Here is a 22,571-nt window from a genome sequence, read left to right as displayed (position 1 = left end):
GCCTCAGATATTAAATTTGCTCAATGCAAAGGTCTTCTCCGATGATAATTTTGGTTCACTTGCTGCACATTTCTAAAAACCCACTGTCTCCCACATCCTTTCTGAGCATTAAAAATACCTGGGCCAGGCGCGGTGGCTCAGCCTGTCACCCCAGCACTTTGGGAGGCCAAGGTGAGGGGTTCAAGAACAGCCTGGGACACTTGGTGAGACCTCTTCTCTACAGTCAATCACAAAAACTAGCCAGGCATGGTAGTGCACGCCTGTAGTCCCAGCTACTTGAAAAGTTGAGGTGGAAGGATCTCCGGAGCCCAGCAGGTTGAAGCTGGGGTGGCTGTGAGCGTACCACTGCACTCCAGCCTGGACAGTGGAGTGAGACTCCAACTCAAGAAAAAAAAAAAAAAAACCTGAAGAATGTATTTTTCCTACCTGTCCTCTACTATATCATCTTTCTCTTGCTTGGCTTTATCCTTTTTATGTCCAATCCTTTGTCTAGCTGCCGTTCTATCATATGACACTTCTGACCAACTCCCATTTTGCATTGGTTTATAGCATTAACATCCAAAGTAAAAACTGTGTATTTCCTACTTCACTTTTTCTGCAGTTTATTTGTATTCACCTACTCTCAGTGCTGTGTGCAAAAGGGAAATTTCCACGATGTGTGAAGCAAAAAACCAACTTCCTGACTGAAAACCACCCTACCAGGTAGACTGTCTCCCTGGGACACAGAGAAAACTCTCTGGGGACCAGAGTTGACCCTGCAGTCCTCAACCCTCAGTTGGCAAGCCATACCCTGCCCTTTTGGGGAAACCAAGGACAAAGAAAGCACTCTAAGCAGTAGGTTTCCTAGGGTGTTCCAACCCCCGGCCGTCACACAGACCTCTAGGAACTGACAACCTCCTGGTGGTGGAGGAGATAGCCTCGTTTCTTTCTAGGACACAGTTTCCTAGACATGGAGATGCAATGTGCTTAGCAGATCGGGTGAGGTAACGGCAATACACAAATACATGACTTGTGCGGGGTCTGGAGGTGGTGAAACACCCGCTGTATTTCCAGATGTTCCCGAACATATGTGAATTTGCTTTTTTGTCAAGAACCCCAGATCCCTTCTCAGCTTTTTCTTTTGAATCCAGTCAACACGGCACCCAGCACCTTTGTGGTGTGTTCTTCACCACCCTTGGAATAAGGTCATGACACTGTCTACACTTATACAAAAATGAGAGTCTTGAAGACACCTCCCGGTATCACCATGATCTGGAGACTGGTTTAGTGACTGAGGTTCCCTTGTTGGAAGTCCGCACAGCACTTCCAGAGGGGTAAAGATACTGCTAGTTGGTTTTCTTCCAAATGTGCAAATGATATGAGTGGTACAAAATGCTAGAAGAAATGACAAAAGGGAAATTCACTGCTAGTGAGGGCCGAGGGGCTTCTTGAAACTGGGTACTTGAACCAGTGCAGAGTAGTTTTACATCTTCCCCTCGCCCTGCCTCCTCCGTTGAGCACTATGGATGAACAAAGTTACAGATTCCATCTGAGTCCAAGCAGCTACATTGCTGTCCTGAAAGTAGCTCCTTGATGATGATTTTCCACCTGACTCAAAGGAAATTAAGTCAAATGATCAACTAGTGTTATTTGTGATTGAAGGAAGGCTCTCTAAATGTAAGTAAAAATTGGTACGAGCCATGTCACTCTGTTCACATAGGAATTCCTTTTTTAGCAATTTATAGTAATTTTTAAGATATTATTCCCAAGAAAAAGGAGCTGTTAAATACATTAGTAGTGATAGCCATTGGAAATTATTTCCATTTCATTTCCCAGCAACTTAATAAAAAGGTATAATTTATTCTGAAATGTATGTTCTGAGTAGAATGATTAATATTCTTCTTATTGTTAGAACATCTAGAACAAAATCTAATTGTCCTCTTCCAACTGTAAGAACATGGGGGGAGTAGGTAATTTCCTCTGAAAACTGAAAGAAAAAAAGGTTTCCTACTTTAAGCGATACCAAAACCACTGAAATCTGAATTGTAAAACTTCATTAAACTTCCTTAATGACGATCATTCCCGCTAGCTCCAGGCAAAATCACCTTTTGAAAATGTTCTCATATTCATATAGTGAGAGGTATGAAGGTAAGAATTTGTTCACTGTGTGCTTCAGGAAACAGTAACATGCTAACAAGATGTGGAATTGTGAACAGCTCATTGTCAAAAATGCTAGTGGAAAAATTTCTCTTTTGTGCCCTCATCAATGAGTATAATGGTGTCTGCATATGAGTATTTAATGATACTATTTGATGATAGGAAAATAACTTCAAAGAAGAAATTATGATGGCTCTGTGGTTGTTTGGGAACTACTTCAAACTTTCAGCGAGATTTAGTCCTGGTTCTTTGTACCTTGTTTTTCTTAAAGATCAAAGTATCTGTGTCTTCAGGAGGTGACTGCATTCGAACGTACAAGCCCGAAATCAAGAAAGGAAGTTACAATAATATTGTCATCAACGTAAAGACAGCTGTTGCTGACAACCTCCTGTTTTATCTTGGAAGTGCCAAATTTGTAAGTCTAATACCCAGCTTTTATTTAGGCTACTGTGTGTGTATAACTGGAGGTTAATCTCGGTATTGGAGAATACATATAGGATTCAATATCTCGTCCAAGAATTGTCTAATATGTAGGCTTTCTGATTTGAAATCTTACCTCGCAAAGTTCTGAAGTGTCAAATTAAGTTAGAAGTTAAATGGAAGGAAGAAAATGACAGTATTTAGGAACATTTGCTTTCGTTTTTCAGAATACCAGCATTTATTTTGAATTAAATTTTCAGGATCAAACTATTTAAGAAGAAAGGCTAATAGGAACAAAATGATTTTATTTACTCTTCTCAAACTGAGAAATTACATTTTCATTTCATGTTAGTGAAATGAAAACAGCAAACTGTGCACTTACTCAGCAATGAAAACTCTTCTAATTTGTGCTGAATTTTTGACTCAAACTGAAATAACACAGGTGATATCTACAAAAGCTCACCCATAAAGTTCTAATTCCTTCCATTTGAACCATTTGACTTTACATGCATGGGGAATCTTCCAAAATGAATAAGACTTCTTAACAGACCAGCCATGACATAAGTCAATATTTGCCGTTCAGGTGAGGCGTTGTGAGTCACTTTGTGCAAAAAAAATCATAGCAGCCCCCTCAAAAATGTCAGTGTCTTTGGTAAAAACAATAATGAACTCTGAATCTTAATATTTGCTTTTATCTTTACCACAAGTATCAGAGTGAGAAAGGCTTTTGTCTCAAAATTAAACCTACCTAAGAATTAATAAAATTAACACATACATCTCAGCAGTATGGATTTTTTCTGCCTTAAAGATACAATAATAAAATATCACTTTAGTCATGCATAATAAATCATAGCATTTGATAAGTTGTATCATAAAATAGCTAATTATTTTATATATCTGTAAATGGTACTTAAAAGTACTATTCTGCTGTCCTCTGTTAGGGTACCTCATATCTGAAATATCTTTTTTTTTTTCATTTCTCTGAACTAGATTGACTTTCTGGCCATAGAAATGCGTAAAGGTAAAGTGAGTTTTCTGTGGGATGTTGGGTCTGGAGTCGGACGTGTAGAGTATCCGGATTTGACTATTGATGACTCATATTGGTACCGTATTGAAGCATCGAGGTAACCAACTCATTAAACATTTATATAATTAAATGGCAGAACTTTGGAGTTGTTTCCTAGTTTATAAGAAAACTTCTATTTCCATTTCAATAAGGCAGCAGTATATGGATGTGTACACCTGTGCATGAATTTTATATATTATATGTATATGTATACATGTGTGGGAATTGAGTATCTTTGTCACCCCTATTAGGAACTGACAAGTCATCAAGGTATTGCTTAGGGTGACCAGTCCATTTCTGACTCCTTTATCTGATATCTGGTAGGAATTTGGAGGTTAAGCTGGTCCAGTCATTTTATCTCACAACCACAAAAACAAAAATACTGATATTCATATTAAAGACAAGCCAACACACAGAACTGGCATTATTGTGTGTCTTTGGTGTACACAGCTTCTCTTCTAGCTACATAGTGACCATACCTGCAAGTGCCTGCAGTTTCAAAATGCTGGGATCCATGTGTAGCATGTGAGGTCCACATAACTTTAAATGGGAAGTAATAGAGAATTGAGTCAGTAAATTCTATATTTAAAGTTTAATTAGCCAGGCTCGCTGGCTCAGCCTGTAATCCCGTGCCTTTGGGAGGCTGAGGTGAGTGGATTGCCTGAGCCCGCAGGTTCGAGACCCGCCTGGGCAGAAGAGACCTCATCTCTACAGTAAATCAAAAAATTAGCCGGGCGTGGTAGTGCGCGCCTGTAGTTCCAGCTACGTGGAAGACTGAGGTGGAAGGATCGCCGGAGCCCAGCAGGTCGAGGCTGCGGTGGCCGGGAGACGCCACTGCACTCCAGTCTGGGCGACAGAGTGAGACTCCAACTCAAAAAAAAAAAAAGTTTAATTAAATTATCAACTACTAGCAGTATATAGATTATTTACAAAACCACCCCGTCCTCATCACTTCCCCATTTTCTCTTCCTTTTCAACTCTCAATTCAACTTCTCTTTCTCAACTCTCAAACCCAAAACGGCTAACAGTAGAGATATGACAAAAGGCCTAAGGCTAGACATGAAGCTAATCACAGATGGATAGAGAAGACTTCATAAATCCATCATTGTTGAATCTAGGTGATGGATACATAGAGTTTTATTCTGTTTGTATATACTCAAATTTTTCCATAACCAAAAGCTTCAAAGAAGGATCTGGGTGCAGAGGTATGCACCTGCAGTCCCAGCTACTTGGGAGACTGAGGCAGGAGGATCATTTGAGCCCAGGAGTTAGAGTATGTGGTCTGTAATAAGTGTGCCTGTGAATAGGTGCTGTACTCCAACTGGACAGCATAGCAAGACCATATCTCCTTTAAAAAAATGAGAGGCAATATTTTTATTTCTTTTTTAAAGATTTTCAACCAGAGAAAGAAAGAATGTGAGTGTGTGCAGGTGTGTGTGTGAGAGAGAGACAGGAGAGACAAAGTGTTGGCATGTGTGATGGTGTTAGGATTAAGTACTTTCCTGGGCTTAAGGGCCTTTATACTCAAAAAGCAAAAAGTGCAGTTCTTCTTTCTGAAGAGATAAATTCTGATAAAGAAAACGAGCCTTATTTGATAAATTTATTCTTTTGTTACCATGCATTTCACTTAACAAAGATAAAAAGATTACCAAAATGTGACACCTTCAAAGATAAAAAGATTACCAAAATGTGACAGCAGGCAAAGAAATATGACACTGAAGTTTTGTTATGACTGCTTGTCTCAGAAGAGAAACCAGATTTTCGTATTTAACAACTCATGGATATCAATCACTTTAAAAAGAAAATGAAAATAGCTTTCAAAATTCTGCTAATTAAATTTAAAAGTAAACTTCTGTGTACAATTTGTATATACAACTCTGAAGACTAGGCATTGTACTCTGTACATTACAATGGTGTGCCAAACAATAAAAGGCATACAATTCCAGAGAGACTACTTCAGCAAACTTGGATCCAAGATATTATAAAGAATTTTGGGAGAAATTATGCCGCTTACGGTGTCGAGAAATGGCTCATTTGGGATCCACTTGCTGAATTAAATTAGACAAAATGCTAAATGAAGTGGTATAAATTCATTTAAATTGAATGTTTTGGTAAATAGTAAATTATTACGTAAAGCAATTGGAAAAAGGCTTTCTACTCAACCAATAGCAACTTCATCAGTGAATTTCTGCTGTGTCATTTCTTATCAATGAATACACACAGAATGAGGATATGGTGCTCTCTGGCTCTGATCGAATCTGAGGGTGAATATTCAGCAAAGATCAGACTCTGAGTATTTATTTGAGATTGAGCAAATCTGGAATGTTTGAAGCTAAACACTCAACTGCCTCTTACATTTTTAAAACAAGACTTTACATTTTAAACCTCAAGTTATCAGAAGTGGTGAGACATATCTTATTTTCTGGATTTTCTTTCCACTTTATTTCAACATGTGCCCTCAAAGAACTGGGAGAAATGGAACTATTTCTGTGAGAGCCCTGGATGGACCCAAAGCCAGCATTGTACCTGGCACGTACTACTCAGCATCTCCTCCGGGGTACACTATTCTAGATGTGGATGCAAATGCAATGCTGTTTGTTGGCGGCTTGACTGGGAAAATAAAGGTAATGTGTTCCTCCTCCTGTTTATTTCATCTTTATTGACAACTCCTGACATGATTGCTTGAGGAGAAAGCATGAAAAATCTCTGTAAAACTTGACCACATTTTACTTAACTTGAGTTTATGAAAACATGGGTTTATTTTGAGTAAGAATTTTCTTCCTTAAATATTCACTGTGGAGACACAATACTTTTATGCCTATGTGTATTTACTTAAACAGTTGTTGTTTTGTCCTTATCTGTGACATCAATTTTTTTTATATTCTTATTTTAGTTGCCTCAAGAGCAAAATGTTTTTTAAGTATACCTCATATTCCGAATCAGTTTATGATTTATAGATATGAAGTGCTATAAAGTTCATACTCACATCTAATTAAAAGATTTATGAATACCTTGGGAAATATCACGGGAGCCATAAGCTTTCGAATCATGATCTGATTTTAAAAGTTTTCGAGTTGCTCTTCTGAGTCTTATAGGGTAATGCACTTAATATTCATAATTGCTTCATGGCAGGCCCTTGTGCATTTCAAATTGCAAAGTGCCTGCATTTTAAGGAAGTTTGTGTTGATTAAATGGAATTAGGTGTTGGAAAACGACTGTGGATAAGATGCAAGAACACAGCCAAATATAATGGATAATTCTAGGCTTGCCAGAATCACCCTGGGACAAGATTAGTCAGAAAATGTGAAAAGTTAGGGTGACCCTCAGTTTATGAGAACACAACCTTCATATAGAGTGAGGTTGTCTTACTTGCTTTGCGTATGAGATGTGACTCTAAGGGTTGGAAATTGGTTCCACAACTACACACTTAAGCCATCCTCATTTCTCAGTCTCATTTCTTAGCACTTCATATAAATATATATAGCGCATAGTAAATACAGTCATATTACCCACTTTCTCTCCTTCCCAGAAATATAAATATAGGGATAGCAAGCAGTAGTTCAAAAGAAACCATGAATTTTGAAATCGAATCCAGATTGGATTTCCTCCTTTACCACTTACTAAAATATGACCTTGGGCTAGTCGCTTAACCCCTTGGGCTTCAGTTTTCTCAATTAGAAAAGAGGTATTAAAAATATCTACTTTCCTTGCATATTGTAGGACATAATACTAAACTTATAACAGTTTATAGCCCTCCTTTTGTGCTAAATGATGTTCTAAGTAATTGATATGAATTAACTGGCTTAATTTTTACAACTCCAGAAGATACGTCTTAGTTCATTCAGGCTGCTATAACAAAAATATCATAAAACTGGGTAACTGATAAACAACAAAAATTTATTTCTCACTGCTCTAGAGGCTGAGAAGGCCAAGATCAAAACACCGGTAGGTTCGGTGTCTAGTGGGGGCCTGTTCCCATAGAAGGTGCCTTCTTACTGTGTCCTCTTGGTAGAAGGGGCGAAGGAGCTCTCTGGGGTCCCTTTTATCAAGGCACTAAACCCATTTATGAAGGCTGTACCCTCACGAAGTAATCATCTCTCAAGTGTTCCACCTACTAATACCATCACTTTGGAAGGTAGCATTTTAACATGTGTATTTTGGGAGGGATACAAATATTCAGCCGAGAGCAAGGCAGATGGTAATGTTCTCCTTATTTGATAGTTAAGGAGTCTGAGGAAGAGAGAAGTTAAATGTGTTGACCAAGGTCACACAGCAATTAGTGGCAAAGCTAGGTTTTGAACATAAGTTAATAGGCACATTACCTTGCTTCACTTGCCACAATGAATTATGAGATAAAATTCCTTTTTTTTTTTAAACTATAGTCCGCCCCTCCAACGGTCTGAAGGACAATGAACTGGCCCCCTGTTTTAAAAGTCTGAGGACCCCTGAGATAGATTATGTGTATAAAGTGTGTGACAAATGCCTAAGATATAGTAGTCACACCTTAAATTGTACCTTAACTAACAATTATTATGCAGATGTCATTGGGTCAATGTAACTTTCTATCAGTCTTTGAGAAAAAAAAAAAGAAAACATAGATAAATGAAATCTATAGAAAATCTTAAGAAATCACTTTGGTCACGAATTTCAAGGCTTCTGCCACACCAAGATATGAACCAAACACTAAAACCAAATAACCAAGTGAACTTGCTGTCAAGAATTTAAATGAACAGGGAAAAATCTGGAGTATAGCTTTTCAGGACATGAAGAGAAGCAAAAAGAAAGTAGAATTCACAAGTAGAATAATCAACCTCTAGAAAATTAAGACTCCAAATGACAACAGAGCATCTAAGGATTACTCTGACTGGTAAATGACAGGGGCTTTGTTTTTGCGTGTCTCTGCAACACTTGGTCACAATGATGGGAGGACATATGTGTTGATGAGTTTACCCTAAAATTACTATACATTTTCAACTATTTAGTGACCATCTTCTTTCATTTGTTCTAAAACCCAAACATGTTAATTCACTGTTTTTCCCAGATAATTCAAATAAATGCAGGTTAACTTTGGCATTGAGTTTTACATTTATAGGCACCAGAATATCATACAGTCACGCTTCCCTCAGCAACTGAGATAAGTGTTGAGAAAGGCATCATTAGGTGATTTCATGTTTGAGAGGACATCACAGGGCATACAGTACTTACACACATCATACACCTAGATTGTGAATCCCACAACACACATAGGTTATATGGTATAGTCTATTGCTTCTAGGCTACAAGCCTATGCAGCATGTTACAGTACAGAATACCATAGGCAATTGTAGCATAATGGCAAGTATTTGTATATCTAAACATAGAAAAGTTTACCATAAAAATATGGTTTTATAATCTTATGGAACCACTATTGTATACATTGTTCATTATTGATCAAAATATCATTGAGACACATGACTATATTAACTTACATCAATGCCAAAACAAATCATTTTTTAAATTTACAACAAGTTTCTATAGAATGGACCAGGACATTCTACTTCTTTGTGATTAAAGTCTGTATCAAGCTTAAGACTTTTTTCTGAGGATGTCACCATGTCTTTGTGAGGATGTTGATTGGAATTCAACAGATATTTATCGAGCAGGTCCTTTGATGTTTATACCAGCCAATACCACCAACCATCATCTTTTCTTTTACAAAACTGATTCCTTTTTCTTTAGTCTCTTGAATTGAACATTTGCTCGACTGTGACCAAAAATGAAAAATTTAGAATAGCACTACCATGAGATAATTTTTTTTTTTTTTTTTTGAGTTGGAGTCTCACTCTGTCACCCAGACTGGAGTGCAGTGGCCGCTCCTGGCCACCGCAGCCTCGACCTGCTGGGCTCCGGCAATCCTTCGGCCTCAGCCTTCCACATAGCTGGAGCTACAGATGTGTGCTACCATGCCCGGCTAATTATTTGATTTATTGTAGAGATGAGGTCTCGCCTGCCCAGGCGGGTCTCGAACCCGCGGGCTCAGGCAATCCACTCACCTCAGCCTCCCAAAGGCGCGGGATTACAGGCTGAGCCACCGAGCCTGGCTACCATGAGATAATTTATATGCATGCTAGCACTTTAAAAATACCTTTTATGTTGTCAGGATATACTCTTTCTCCTGAGCATGGCGGCGGGGGGGGGAGGATCTTAGTGTATGTGTGGCCTAGATTTGCCCAAAGAAAATAGAGGAGCACTAGAATTCGTTAAACACCTTTCTTGTGTCAATCACTAAATTTGGTACCCTATGAGCCAGCCCCACTACACAGGAACCAGAAGCTCCTGTGCTTGGAGCCTTTCCTGTGCTTGGACCCCACCCTAGGCCCCTCTTCATCTGGCTGTTCATTTACATATTCTTTATTTTGAAAAAAAACTGTTAAACGTTAAAAAAAATGGGTACCATAAATAAATTATCTAATTTTATTTCCACAATAATCCCATGATACAGACAAAAGAATCGAATCGTCTAGAACGTCAGCAGCTCATCTCAGGTCAGAAGCTAGGTAGTGTTCACTTACTAATGGTGATAAACAGCGCAAAACAAAAATTGCTGGGATCAGTTGATGGAATATGTGAGCATTTCTCTTTTTGTGGACCCATCCTGGAGTAGCAGATAGAATTATAAGGATATAATTTGTTGTTGTTGCCGACTTGGAGTCTCACTCTGTCACCCAGCCTGGAGTGCAGTGGCATGTTCACAGCCACCCCAGCGTCAGCCTGCTGGGCTCCAGTGATCCTTCCGCCTCAGCCTTCCAAGTGACTGGAACTACAGGCGTGCGCTACCATGCCCAGCTAATTTTTTTTTATTTCTTGTAGTGACGAGGTCTCACCAAGTTGCCCAGGCTGGTCTTGAACCCACAGGCTCAGGCAGTCCACTCACTTCAGACTCCCAAAGTGCTGGGATGACAGACTGAACCACGGGGCCGGGCCTAAATATATCATTATAAGAGTATAGAGCAGTAAACGGATGCATATGTGCAAAACTAAAAGTATCAGAAGAAATGAATAATAATGACTGGTTTTTGCTGAGAGTAACTCTCATGGATATTCCAAGATGGTTTGTGAAATTCTAAATTCTAACAAATACAATTATTTCTTTCCGCAGAAGGCTGATGCTGTACGAGTGACTACATTCACTGGCTGTATGGGAGAAACATACTTTGACAACAAACCCATAGGCTTGTGGAATTTCCGAGAAAAAGAAGGTGATTGCAAAGGATGTACTGTCAGGTGAGTTGAGTTGAGAATTCTCCCAAGGTCTATGCTGTGCATCACAAAAGCTTTAATTTTACCGTGCAGTATTCTGTTATCACGTGGAGGGCGTGGAGTAGGTTTGAAACGGCTATGCTCAGAGGTGGACTCAGCCAAAGCTAAGGAAACTTCGAGTCCCTGCCTGCACCTGTGCAGCCTTTCTCCAAGGCCCTGGGAGGCGACTTAAAAGTACCTTTCCATGGCCACATGCTTTTCTAAAATCTGCAGAGGTAAAATACTTTGACCACAATCAGTTAAAAGTGTAGTCCCTTTCCACTCCGACATTCCTTTGTGTTCAGGAGGTTTTGTGTGTCTGTAGGGATCTTGTGGTCATCATTTCTTTTTTCTTAAAGAGAACTCTTCCCAAACTGATTAAGCTTCAGGTCTCACTGAGCATGGATTTAGCCCACTTATGTTTATAACAAAATATAGATCCCTAGCCCAGATTTTAGATCCAACGGGATTTTTTAAATTGATACACAGGCTCCTATAAGGGCTTCAAGTGGAAACCTATGGAATTTGAAGATTTGCTTAAGGAGAGAAAGAGAACAAGGACCCAAGATTGGGAAAGAGAAAATGCCATAATACACACCATCAACTGTAAGGCAGAGGTTAGAACAAACAGGAATTTGAAAATATTTAACATCTGAACATTTAAAGCAACTACAGAGAATATTTTTTATAAAATGTACCTAACATATTTAACATATCTAGCATACAAAGATTATATAGATAATTAATATGTTTCTATAAAATTAAATAGAGGATATAAGACATTTAACTAGAAGTACAGGATTTCTCAGCATAAAAATCCTAGAGCCCACTAATCACCGGAGCTTAAAACAATTTTAATTATATTAAATCAAAACTATATAAGTTAAATACCTGGAAGCTTAAAGTGCCACACATAGCAACTTAAAAACCATTAGGTGCTTTGGAGTTCATATTTTTTATTTCCAATTTAAAAGGCATACACACATTTCCAGCACCCAAACTTCTCACTAATGTAGCAAAGTGTACCTCGCTTTTCCTTCTCAATATCTCTAGAGTTCCAAGGAAGAAGAGAACCCCAAAATATTATCACTCTGTAAGTTTAAACATTCAACCCTCTCTTTTTTGGCATCATAGACTTGCCAACAAGATATTGAGAATTTTTTCAAAGCCTGACTCAGTCACAGTTTACAATGGTTTTGTCAATAGTTTTCAATAAAATCTAACATGGAAAGCTGTCTGTAAAATTATTTCAATACACCAAAGACAATGAAGTCCACATTAATATTCTGCTATTCACAAACAAACATAAATTTTTCTCTAAGTATTTATTTAGCTAATTTCTGAGTAGGAATTTTAATAGCCTATTATCAACAAAACATCTAAAGCATTTAAATATCTATTGAGAACTGCACATCGTATGAGACTGTAACATCACTAGTTATCAATTCTGCAAAGATTTTTCACTGTCAACATTTAAAGTTTTATACTAATTACTATAATTATAATAGTATCCTTATATATTTCTAGGGTGTTTTGTAGGTTACAGAGATTCATCTTTACAGCTTGAGACTAGGTAGAATACGGTCTAGTCCCAGCCATCAAGAAACATCACCAAGAAGGGAAGAAAAGACAAACACTAAAATAGTCCAAATATAGGGCATACTAAAAATTCTTTTAAAAAGATGCACTCAGTATATTCTGATTATTCACGGCAGGTTAAGAGCATGAAGATCTGTTTCATGGAGAAAGTGACATTGGAGGTGGGTCTTGATAAGCGGAGATAGCAGGTAGTGTGTGGGTGGCATTCTAGTCCCCCAGAGACCAGCTAAAGCAAAGGTAGGAGGTTGGAAAACCAGAGTGCTTTTAGAAAAGAGCAAGTGTGAGTTTACCTCTGCAGGACTGACAAATAGGAGAATGGTGGAGGTAAGCTGCCACGTCCTCCTAGGTTTGTGCACTGTTCTTCTCAGCATAGGCATGCTCTTCACCACCCAGTACGGGTAGCTGAATACAGTGTGAGCCAACATAGCTGAAGACATCAGCTCAAAAGTACTGCGCCCACACAGGCCTGCACACAGGCCCGTCCACCTATGCACTTGCCTTCGGCTTCATTTGGCCAAGCTCTCTTTCTTGGAAGGGTTCATTAACCAGTTCACATTACCACATTTCTGTCACTGGGCAGTGTCAACCCTTCCTTGCACCCCTTGTCACCAAACTACCTTCACTTTTTCCTTTAAGATTTAGTCCTGCGTTTTCTGAAATAATTCATATTCTTTCTCCACCCCACCCCCCATATACAGGGAGTGTCAAAAAAAAGTATGCACATTTTAAGGATGACGTCCATTCAAAAGATGGTGCTAATCAAATGGGTGCTAACATCATCATGTGACAGGAAAAGAAAATAGCAGAAGCACCACTGAGCAAACGTCATGCTACACATTGCTACTGTGATTTAATTCAACTTTGAAAAGTAATACATGCATAGCATTGCTTAATATGTCTATACATTTTTTGGCACCCCCGTGTATATATATGAACACACACACATACACACACACACACACACACATACACACACACACACACACACACACACACACACACTTCTTTGGGACATCAATGTAGGCAAAGAACTTACGGCTAAATATTTTTTTGGTGGGGGGGCTTTGCATTTAATTTGCTGCTGTGTCCTTTTTTTTTTTTTTTTTTTCCCCTCCTTTCTGTTTTTTATAGCAATAGTTTTGGGGAATACAAAGAGTTTTTGGTCTGGGCTTTCAACGTGCCCACCACCCCCACCTGTGTGCGTTGTACCCAGCCGGTAATGTTTCTGTCCCTCCACCCTTCCCTACTCCCCCTTCTGAGGCTCCAGTGTCCATCATTCCATTCCCTACACCTTTTCAGGCCCTTAGTTTAGCCCCCACCTGTAAGTGAGAACATGCGGTGTTTGGTTTTCTGTTCCCGAGTTAGTTCACCCAGGATGATGTTCTCCGACTCCTTCCAAGTTGCTGCAAAAGACACCATTTCATTCTTTTTGATAGCTGAATAGTGTTCCCTAATGTATATAATACCACTTTTTCATTACCCACTAATTGATTTATGGGCATTTAGGGCGATTCCACATCCTTGCAATTGTGAACTATACAAACATGCAGTACAGTCATTTTAACATAATAACTTCTAGAGCTAGATGCCTGGTTCTATCCTGTACTAGATACCTAGTAGTGGGATTGCTGGATCAAATGGTAGATCTACTTTCAGTTCTGTGAGTAGTCTCCATAGCACTTTCTATAGAGATTGTCCTAATCTGCACTCCCACCAACAGCGTATAAGCATTCCCTTTTCTCCACATCCACACCAGAGCCTATTTATTGTTTTCTTATTTTTTAATAATGGCCATTCTGACTGGTATAAGGTGGTATCTCATTGTGGTTTTAATTTGTATTTCCCTGACGATGAGCCTTTTTTCATATATTTGTTGGCCATTGGTATATCATCTTTTGGGAGGTGACTGTTCAAGTCATTTGCCCACTTTTTAATGGCATCATTTGCTTTTTTTCCTGTTAATTTGATTGAATTATTTGTAGATTCTGCATATTAGTCCTCTGTCAGATGCATAGTTTGTGAATATCTTCTCACATTCTGTGGGTTGCCTATCTGCTCTGTTGATTATTTCTTTTGCTGTGCAGCAGCTTTTTAGTTAATTATAAGTCCCACTTGTTTATTTTTGTTTCTGCTGCTTTTGCTTTGGGGGTTTTAGCCATAAATTCTTTGCCTAGGATGATGTCCAAAAGAGTTTTTGTTTTGTTTTGGGGGGATTTTTTGTTGTTTGTTTTGTTTTGAGTCAAAGTCTCACTCTGTTGCCCAGGTTAGAGTGCAGTGGCACATTTACCACTACCACAGCCTCGACTTGCTGGTTTCAAGCAATCCTTCCACATCAGCCTTCCAAGTAGCTGGAATCACAGGCATGCACCACCATACCCAGCTAATTTTTTGATTTATTGTAGAGACGATGTCTTGCCAAGTTGCCCAGGCTGGTCTTGAACCCCTGAACTTAGGCAGTTCTCTGGCCTCCACCTCCTAAAGTGCTGGGCAAAAGAGTTTTCCCTATGCTTTCTTCTAGAATTTTTATGGTTTCCGATCTAACATGTAAGTCTTTAACCCGTCTTGAATTCACTTTTGTATATGGGGAGAGAAATTTTCAAGTTTCACTTTTCTGCATGTAGCTATCCAATTTTCCCAGCACCATTTGTTGAATGGGGTGTCCTTTCCCCAGTGTTTTTTTTTTAGTTTTTTTGTTTTTTGTTTTTATCTGCTTTGCCAAAGATCAATTGGTTTTAAGTATTTGGGCTTATTTCTGGATTCCCTATTCTGTTCCATTGGTCCATGTGTCTGCTTTTGTACCAGTACCATGCTGTTTTGGTTACTTGTAGTATAATTTGAAGTCAGGTAATGTGATGTCTCCAGTTTTGTTTTTGTTTTTGTTTTTGTTTTGCTTAGGATTCTTTTGGCTATTCTTCCTCTTTTTTAGATCCATATGAATTTGGGGGACTATTTTTTCTAATTCTGTGGAAAACTAAATTGGTAGTTCGATAGGGATTCTGTTGAATCTGTGGATTACTTTGGGCAATATGGTCATTTTAGCAATGTTGAGTCTTCCAATCCATGAGCATGGATGTTTCTCCTTTTACCTCCTTCTTTAAATATATTTCTAAGTATTTTAGCTTTTTGGCTGCTATTGTAAATTGAATTGAGTTCTTGATTTGATTCTCAGCTTGATTGCTGTTGGTGTATAGAAGTGCTGCTGATTTTTTTTGTGTTGATTTTGTACCCTGAAACTTTGCCAAATTCATTTATCAAGTCCAGGAGTCTTTTGGAGGAGTCTTTACGATTTTCTAGTTATAAGATCATATCCTCAGCATACAGAGATAGTTTGATTTCTTCTTTTCCAATTTGGATATACTTTATTTCTTTTTCTTGCCTGATTGCTCTGGCTAGGACTTCCAGTACTATGTTGAATAATAGTGGTAAAAGTGGACATTCTTGTCTTGTCCCAGTTCTGAGGAGGGATGTGTTCAACTTTTCTCTGTTCAGGATGACATTGACTGTGGGTTTGTAGTGTATAGATTTTATTATTATGAGGAATGTTCCTTCTATGCCTATTTTACTGAAGGTCTTTATCATGAAAGGATGCTGGATTTTATCAAATGCTTTTTCTGCATCTATTGAAATAATTAAATGATTTTTGTTTTTAATTATTTTTATGTAGTGGATCACATTTTGTGATTTGCATATGTTGAAAGACACTTGCATCCCTGAGGTAAAACCCTGTTGGTCTTGGTATATTGTTTTTTTTATGTGTTGTTGAATTCAATTTGCTAATATTTTGTTGAGGATTTTTGTGTCTATGTTCATAAGGGATATTGGTCTGTAGTTTGCTTTTTTGGTTGTGTCTTTTCCTGGTTTGGTATTGAGGTGATACTGGCCACATAGAGTGAAATAAAGGGGATTCCCTTCACTTCAATCTTGTGGAATAGCTTCAGTAAAATTAGTACCAGGTTGTGTTTTGGTTGTTTTGGTTGTTTTTGTTTTTGAAGTTCTGGTAGAATTCAGCTGTGAGTCCATCGGGTCCTAGACTTTTTTGTTTTTGGCAGACCTCTAATTACTGTTTCAATCTCTCTACTCATTATTAGTTTGTTCAGAGCTTCTGGTTCTTCCTGATTCAAGGTTGAGGGGTCATATGTTTCCAAGAATTTATTAATTTCCACTAGTCTGTTTGCATAGAGATGTTCATAATAGCCTTGGATGACCTTTTGAATTTCTATCATATCAGTTGTAATGTCTCCATTTTTATTTCTGTTTGAGCTAACTTAAGTTTTCTCCCTTTGTTTCTTAATTAATCTAGCTAGCTAGCAGTCTATCAGTTTTGTTTATCTTTTCAAAGAACCAACTTTTCATTTCATTGATCCTTTGTTTTTATGTCAGTTTCATTTAGTTCCACTCTGATCTTCGTTATTTCTTTTGTTCTGCCAGTTTTGGGTTTGGTTTGTTCTGATTCCTTGAGGTGTGATGTTAGGTTGTCAATACGTGATTTTTCAGTCTTATTAATGTAGGCCTTAAGGGCTATAAATTTTCCTCTGAGCATAGCTTTGACTGTGTCCCAGAGGTTTTGAAAATATGTTTCATTGTTGTCATTCATTTCAAGGAATTTTTAAATTTTCATCTTGGTTTCATTGCTGACCCAAGCATCATTCAGGAGCAAATTGTTTAACTTCCATGTTTTCATTTGGTTTTACAAGTACTACTTGGAGTTAATTTCTAGTTTGATTCTACTGTGATCTGAGAAGGTGCTTGATATGATTTTGGTTTTTGTGAATCTACTGAGATGTGATTTGTGACCTATCTTGGAGAATATTTCATGTGCTGATAAGAAAAATGAATATGTTGTAGTTTTAGGATGGAACGTTCTATAACTATCTGTTAGTCTCATTTGCTGTAGAGTCTGGTTTAACTCCAATGTCTCTTTGTTGAATTTCTTCCTTGATGATCTGACTATTGCTGTCAGTGGAGTGTTGAAGTCTCTATTATTGTATTGTTGTCTATCACTTTTTTAGGTGTAGTAGAATTTATTTTAAAAAGCTGGGGGCTCTGGTATTAGGTGCATATATATTTAAAATTGTTATGTCTTCTCATTGTATTAATCTCTTTATTGCTATATAATAACCATCTTTGTCTTTTTTGTTTTTTACTATTGTTAATTTAAAGTCTGTTTTATCTGATATGAGAATGGCTACTCTTGCTCAGTTTTAGTTTCCATTTATGTGGAATATTATTCTCCACCCTTTTACCTTGAGGCTATAGGAGGCTTTGTGAGTTAAATGGGTCTCTTGAAGGCAGCAGATATTTGGGTTGTGTTTTGTTGTTGTTTTTCCACACTACCAGTTCATATCTTTTTAGTGGGGCATTGAGACCATTTATGTTCAGAGTTAATAATTATGTGTAAGGTACTGTTCCATTCATCATACTGGTTGCTATCTGGCTTCTTTATTTATTTATTTTCTCTATTGAGTTGGTATTCCACAAGCCCTGTGAACTTTACGATTTCCAGCATTTTTCTACTGGTGTATTTTGACTTTCTGTTTCTGTATTTAGAATTGCTTTGTAGAGCCAGTCTACTGGTGACAGATTCCCTCAGTGTTTGCTTGTCTGTAAAGGACTTTTTTTCCTCCTTCATTTATGAAACTTTGTTTTACAAGATATAAAATCTTTGTTTGACTGAGGAGATGCTGTTTGAAGGAGATTGAAGATGGGGTTCTAGTCCTTTCTGGCTTATGGGGCTTCTTCTGAAAGATCTGATAGGTTTACCTTTGTAAGTTATTTGAGGCTTTTGTTTCACTGCCCTTAAAATTCTTTCTTTTGTATTAAATTTGCATAGCCTGATGATTATATGCCTTGGGGTTGACCTATTTGCAGTGATTCTTTTGGAAATTCTTTGGCTCAGAGGGCCTTGCAAGTTCGTGGTAGGAGCACTGAATGCCTGAATTCCCCTCACTCACCTTCCCCGCTGTGTCCAGAAGCTGTGGTGGACTGTGGTCGTGCAGGTGAGAATCTGGCCAGTTCCAGCTTAGATCAGTGGATTTTTTCCTTCTTCTTCTTTGCTCTAAGTGGTTGTTATCACTCCTTTGGAGACTCATGGACCCCATACCTTTCTGGGTTCTGGGAAAACTCTCTATCTTGGTTGACTCTGTAGGAGAAACTCTCTCTAGCTGCCTTATTCTATGGGTGAAATTCTCTCTATCTCTCTATCTTGGTTTACTCTGTAGGAGAAATTCTCTCTAGCTGAAATTCTCTCCATCTTAGTCCTATCTCCATAATTCTATATTTTTTAATGTTTTAATGTATCTTTTTGAGCTGAGCTAATATTTTGATTAGGGTTGTTATTGTTTTGTGAGTTTTATGATTACATAGTTGCATAAATTTTGAGTGAGCTACCCCAACCCTGTTTTCCCATAAGCCCTGTTATTTGTAAAAATAATTTTTATGGAATCCCTGGTGTTTGTTTTTTGGGTTTTTTTTTTTTTTCCAGGAAAATGTTGATCACATTTTAACATAAAGATCAATCGTTTCTGTTAAAGATCAGAAGTGACTTTATGAGGAAGATATAAACGAAAGGCTAAAGAAAAGATTTTGTAAAAGACCTTAGAATGGCAGTTTTAGAAATTTGCATTTATCAGATAGTCAATAGAAGGGATATAATTATTGTTATGCTTTAGAAAGAGTCATCTATCAAAGACATTTTAAAAGTGTATCTTAGTTTTATTAAACTTCTAAAATTCACGTTAAGATTAAAATAGAGAAAAACTATTATAAATAAAATGTATGTAGCTGAGCACTGAAATGATGATGAAACTTTAATACATTTAAGCCCATTTTCATTGTGTTCTCTAAATAACAGCTTACTTGTGGAAGAAAATGGCTATTCTAAAATAGCATAATTTGTCCTTACTAACTTGACCAGACATCAGTGTTCAAAAGAGAAACAAAAGACAAATTAAGAAGCTTAGCATTTACTAATCATAAAAACATATGCTTTTATGCTTGTTGGTAAATATACTCAAAATAATTAAGGACATTCTGTTATAATGTTAGATGTTGTAATATTATAGAATGTACCCAGAAGAACTCTCTCCTGTTTTTCTTCTTCCCACAGTCACCAATTCAAAGCCAGACTTTCCTTGTTTGAGCTAGTGCCAGCTAGTAAGTTAAGTGAAGTAGGCTCATCTTAACTGTATCTCGATGTTTGGCCTCTCTTGGCAAGCAACTCTTTCTCAACGATGTCCCCACAATTGAGACTTACTCCGCAACAACATCAGATATTTAGATGAAAGATAGATGGATATAGCCTCACATTTGAAAAAATATATATTTTGAATGTTGTATTCACAAGTCATCTTAGATGTTTGTTAATTATTCAACCAATATTGATTGAACATGCTTTCTCTGTGAGGCAATTTGCTATACTAAATCTTTTTCTTCCCATAAATATTGACTGAATTCTATAAGCCAAGTGCTGTACTAGACGCTGAGTTTGTTCCTGATATGAGAACTGGTTCGTAATCTCTAGGTAGTCTCATAGAGCTCACATTCTTGTGAAGGAAACAGATAAAAATCACACAAATAAATACAGGCATCCTTTATTGTCTGGATCTAGTCTGTTCCAGAAAACCCTGTTGGAAGGTGAGTATTCAGAGAGTAGGGGACTGTACTCCATTATGTTATCATATAGGAAATGTAATAATGTGTTCTCAGCCCATCCAGAAACCCGACTATGTTGTGTAAATACCATTAAAACACACTTAAAAGTCAATATAGCTATCCACCAAGAACTTCTGCAAAATAGAAAATGTTTAAAACACCAGTGACCTAGTTATTTAACACCTAATGAAAGCTGAAACATGGTGGTTACTTAGTTTAGGACACTGGCAGTGGAGGTGGAGAAACGTGGGACGATTGAAGACATATTTGGGATGGTCTCTGCTCTCTGTAACAGCTCGCAATCCAGTTCCAGAAATAGTTTGAAACATTGAATGATGACAGACTAAACAGACAGGTTCTGATTCATGTGAAATGTCTCTCTTCAGTCCTCAGGTGGAAGATAGTGAGGGGACAATTCAGTTTGATGGAGAAGGCTACGCACTGGTCAGCCGCCCCATTCGCTGGTACCCCAACATCTCCACTGTCATGTTCAAGTTTAGGACATTTTCTTCAAGTGCTCTCCTGATGTATCTTGCCACACGAGACCTGGTAAAGATCATACGCATGGCAGATCTTTCATGATTGAAAATGTGTTTGCTTTTTTTAGGGAGAATTTCAAAACACTTACTCGTTATTAATAAAATTATCAATTATTGTTTTAAAAAAGTAGTTTGTGTGACAGCCAAAAATTGGTGAGATGCATAGTGTTTATATATTTTCATTGATAACTTTAATCACAGATATAACTTATTTGCTATTATTTTCAGTATAACTCCCCATGTAATCCTTTAAGAGAAGTATCCAGTAAGTATTTTCCCAGCATGTAACCTTGCATCAGAAAAATACTTCCTTAATCTTATTCCAGAGACCTAAGTTGAAAAGGTGATTTTAAATATTCTTTGATCATTTTTTTGTTTGTTTGTTTTAGGTCAGTATTTCTTAGTGAATTCTTTAAGGAAACATACCATTGAGTTTGCTTAATATGCTTTCAAAGAAACCTACTTTTTACTACTGTAATAAAGGGATATGTCCTAGAAATTTGGTTGGGGCTGTTTGTACAGTAACATCACACTGACAAAATTTCACAGAAACAGCAACACCAATTCCGTTTTCAAAATGGATTTCCATAACACAGCAACACATTCAGCAATTTAGCCATAAGGCCTTATTTTAAACCCCACCAAAACAAAGTGAATACCCACATATTTCTCTGTGTATCTAATCACTGGTGTATTTTTCCTTTATTAATAGAAAGATTTCATGAGTGTAGAGCTTGCTGAGGGGCACGTAAAAGTCAGTTATGATCTGGGTTCGGGAATGGCTTCCGTTGTCAGCAATCAAAACCATAATGACGGGAAATGGAAATCATTCACCCTGTCAAGAATTCAAAAACAAGGTGAGTTCCTGTAGTAATAATGCAGTGTGGGACCTTAATCGCGCTATCCAAAGCACACATGCACCTGATCAGGAGAAAGACCCAACACTGTCTGTAATTTTAGCTACTCACAAGTTCAGTGAAAAATTGATACAGTAATTTCTTTGACTTAGATGATTGGTGATTTGGGTTAGAAATTACTGGTTGAAGAGCCAAATGGTCTTCTGTCATTTTCCTTTGAAACGGAGAGCTTCATTTGAAAGCATAAAACTGTCTTACAACTTGTAAAATTATATCCTGTAGTAGGTTTGAAAAATGTCATGTGCTTTTCCTTTCTTCCTATTTCGCCAGGATGTTGCCTTTGGCAGCCCATGGCAGAATCTGGGTGGGGGAGGGGGGAGTGGGGAGGGAACAGCTACCACTTCTTTGCTTCATTAAAAGCACCCAAAATGTGCATGCAGGCAAATAAATGATTGATCAATAATGGCATGACATTTTTATGGTTCTGGAACATTTTAAAACACTTTCACAAACATTATTTTATTTGATCACATAAGCAAATATTTTATTCTAGTGGTAGAGAAAGTACGATGTACACTCAAATTTTTACCTGGTCACAGACATATATGCAAGATCTCACAACCAAAACAGAAATCCAAGTCTATTCATTCTTAATTGTAATGCTATTTCTATTTAAGTATAATTCTTATAATTTTGTTTACTATGGCATTACCAATACTTGCAAATGGAACTTTGATACTTCTGCTAATATAAATAGATGTAATTAACATTGACAATACCAACGCAACATTGCATAAACATTTAGATGTAACTGTGTAACATGTTTCGTTCTTGCATGTCACCCGTATCTGTCAAGCTCCTACTAAGTACGGTGCAAGACCTAAATGAAGCTCTCAGCAAATCCTTGCCGTCAAGGAGTTTGCCATCTAATGGGGGAGATAAACAAGTGTCAATGGTTATGGAGCGACTTACTGTGATAGAGATGCGTGTAGCAGGCTAGCAATTTCAGAAGAGAGAAACATTTAA

General features: G+C 37.6%; 1 protein-coding gene across 1 annotated transcript in view; it reads left to right on the top strand.

Annotated features, from left to right (window-relative positions):
• LOC103267277 (laminin subunit alpha-2) overlaps positions 1-22,571 on the top strand; it is a 443,000-nt gene that overhangs the window by 397,294 nt on the left and 23,135 nt on the right. The window contains exons 46-51 of the mRNA XM_008064880.1: positions 2,408-2,551; positions 3,547-3,680; positions 6,087-6,246; positions 10,761-10,885; positions 20,536-20,698; positions 21,401-21,545. Of these exons, the coding sequence (XP_008063071.1) occupies positions 2,408-2,551; positions 3,547-3,680; positions 6,087-6,246; positions 10,761-10,885; positions 20,536-20,698; positions 21,401-21,545 (871 nt within the window). The remainder of the gene's footprint in view (positions 1-2,407; positions 2,552-3,546; positions 3,681-6,086; positions 6,247-10,760; positions 10,886-20,535; positions 20,699-21,400; positions 21,546-22,571) is intronic.

This window comes from Carlito syrichta, unplaced genomic scaffold (assembly GCF_000164805.1).
Source record: "Carlito syrichta isolate Samal-C Ts95f unplaced genomic scaffold, Tarsius_syrichta-2.0.1 Scaffold308095, whole genome shotgun sequence".
Taxonomy (NCBI): domain Eukaryota; kingdom Metazoa; phylum Chordata; class Mammalia; order Primates; family Tarsiidae; genus Carlito; species Carlito syrichta.
Note: the sequence above shows the minus strand (reverse complement) of the source record. Positions and strands in the feature narration are given on the sequence as shown.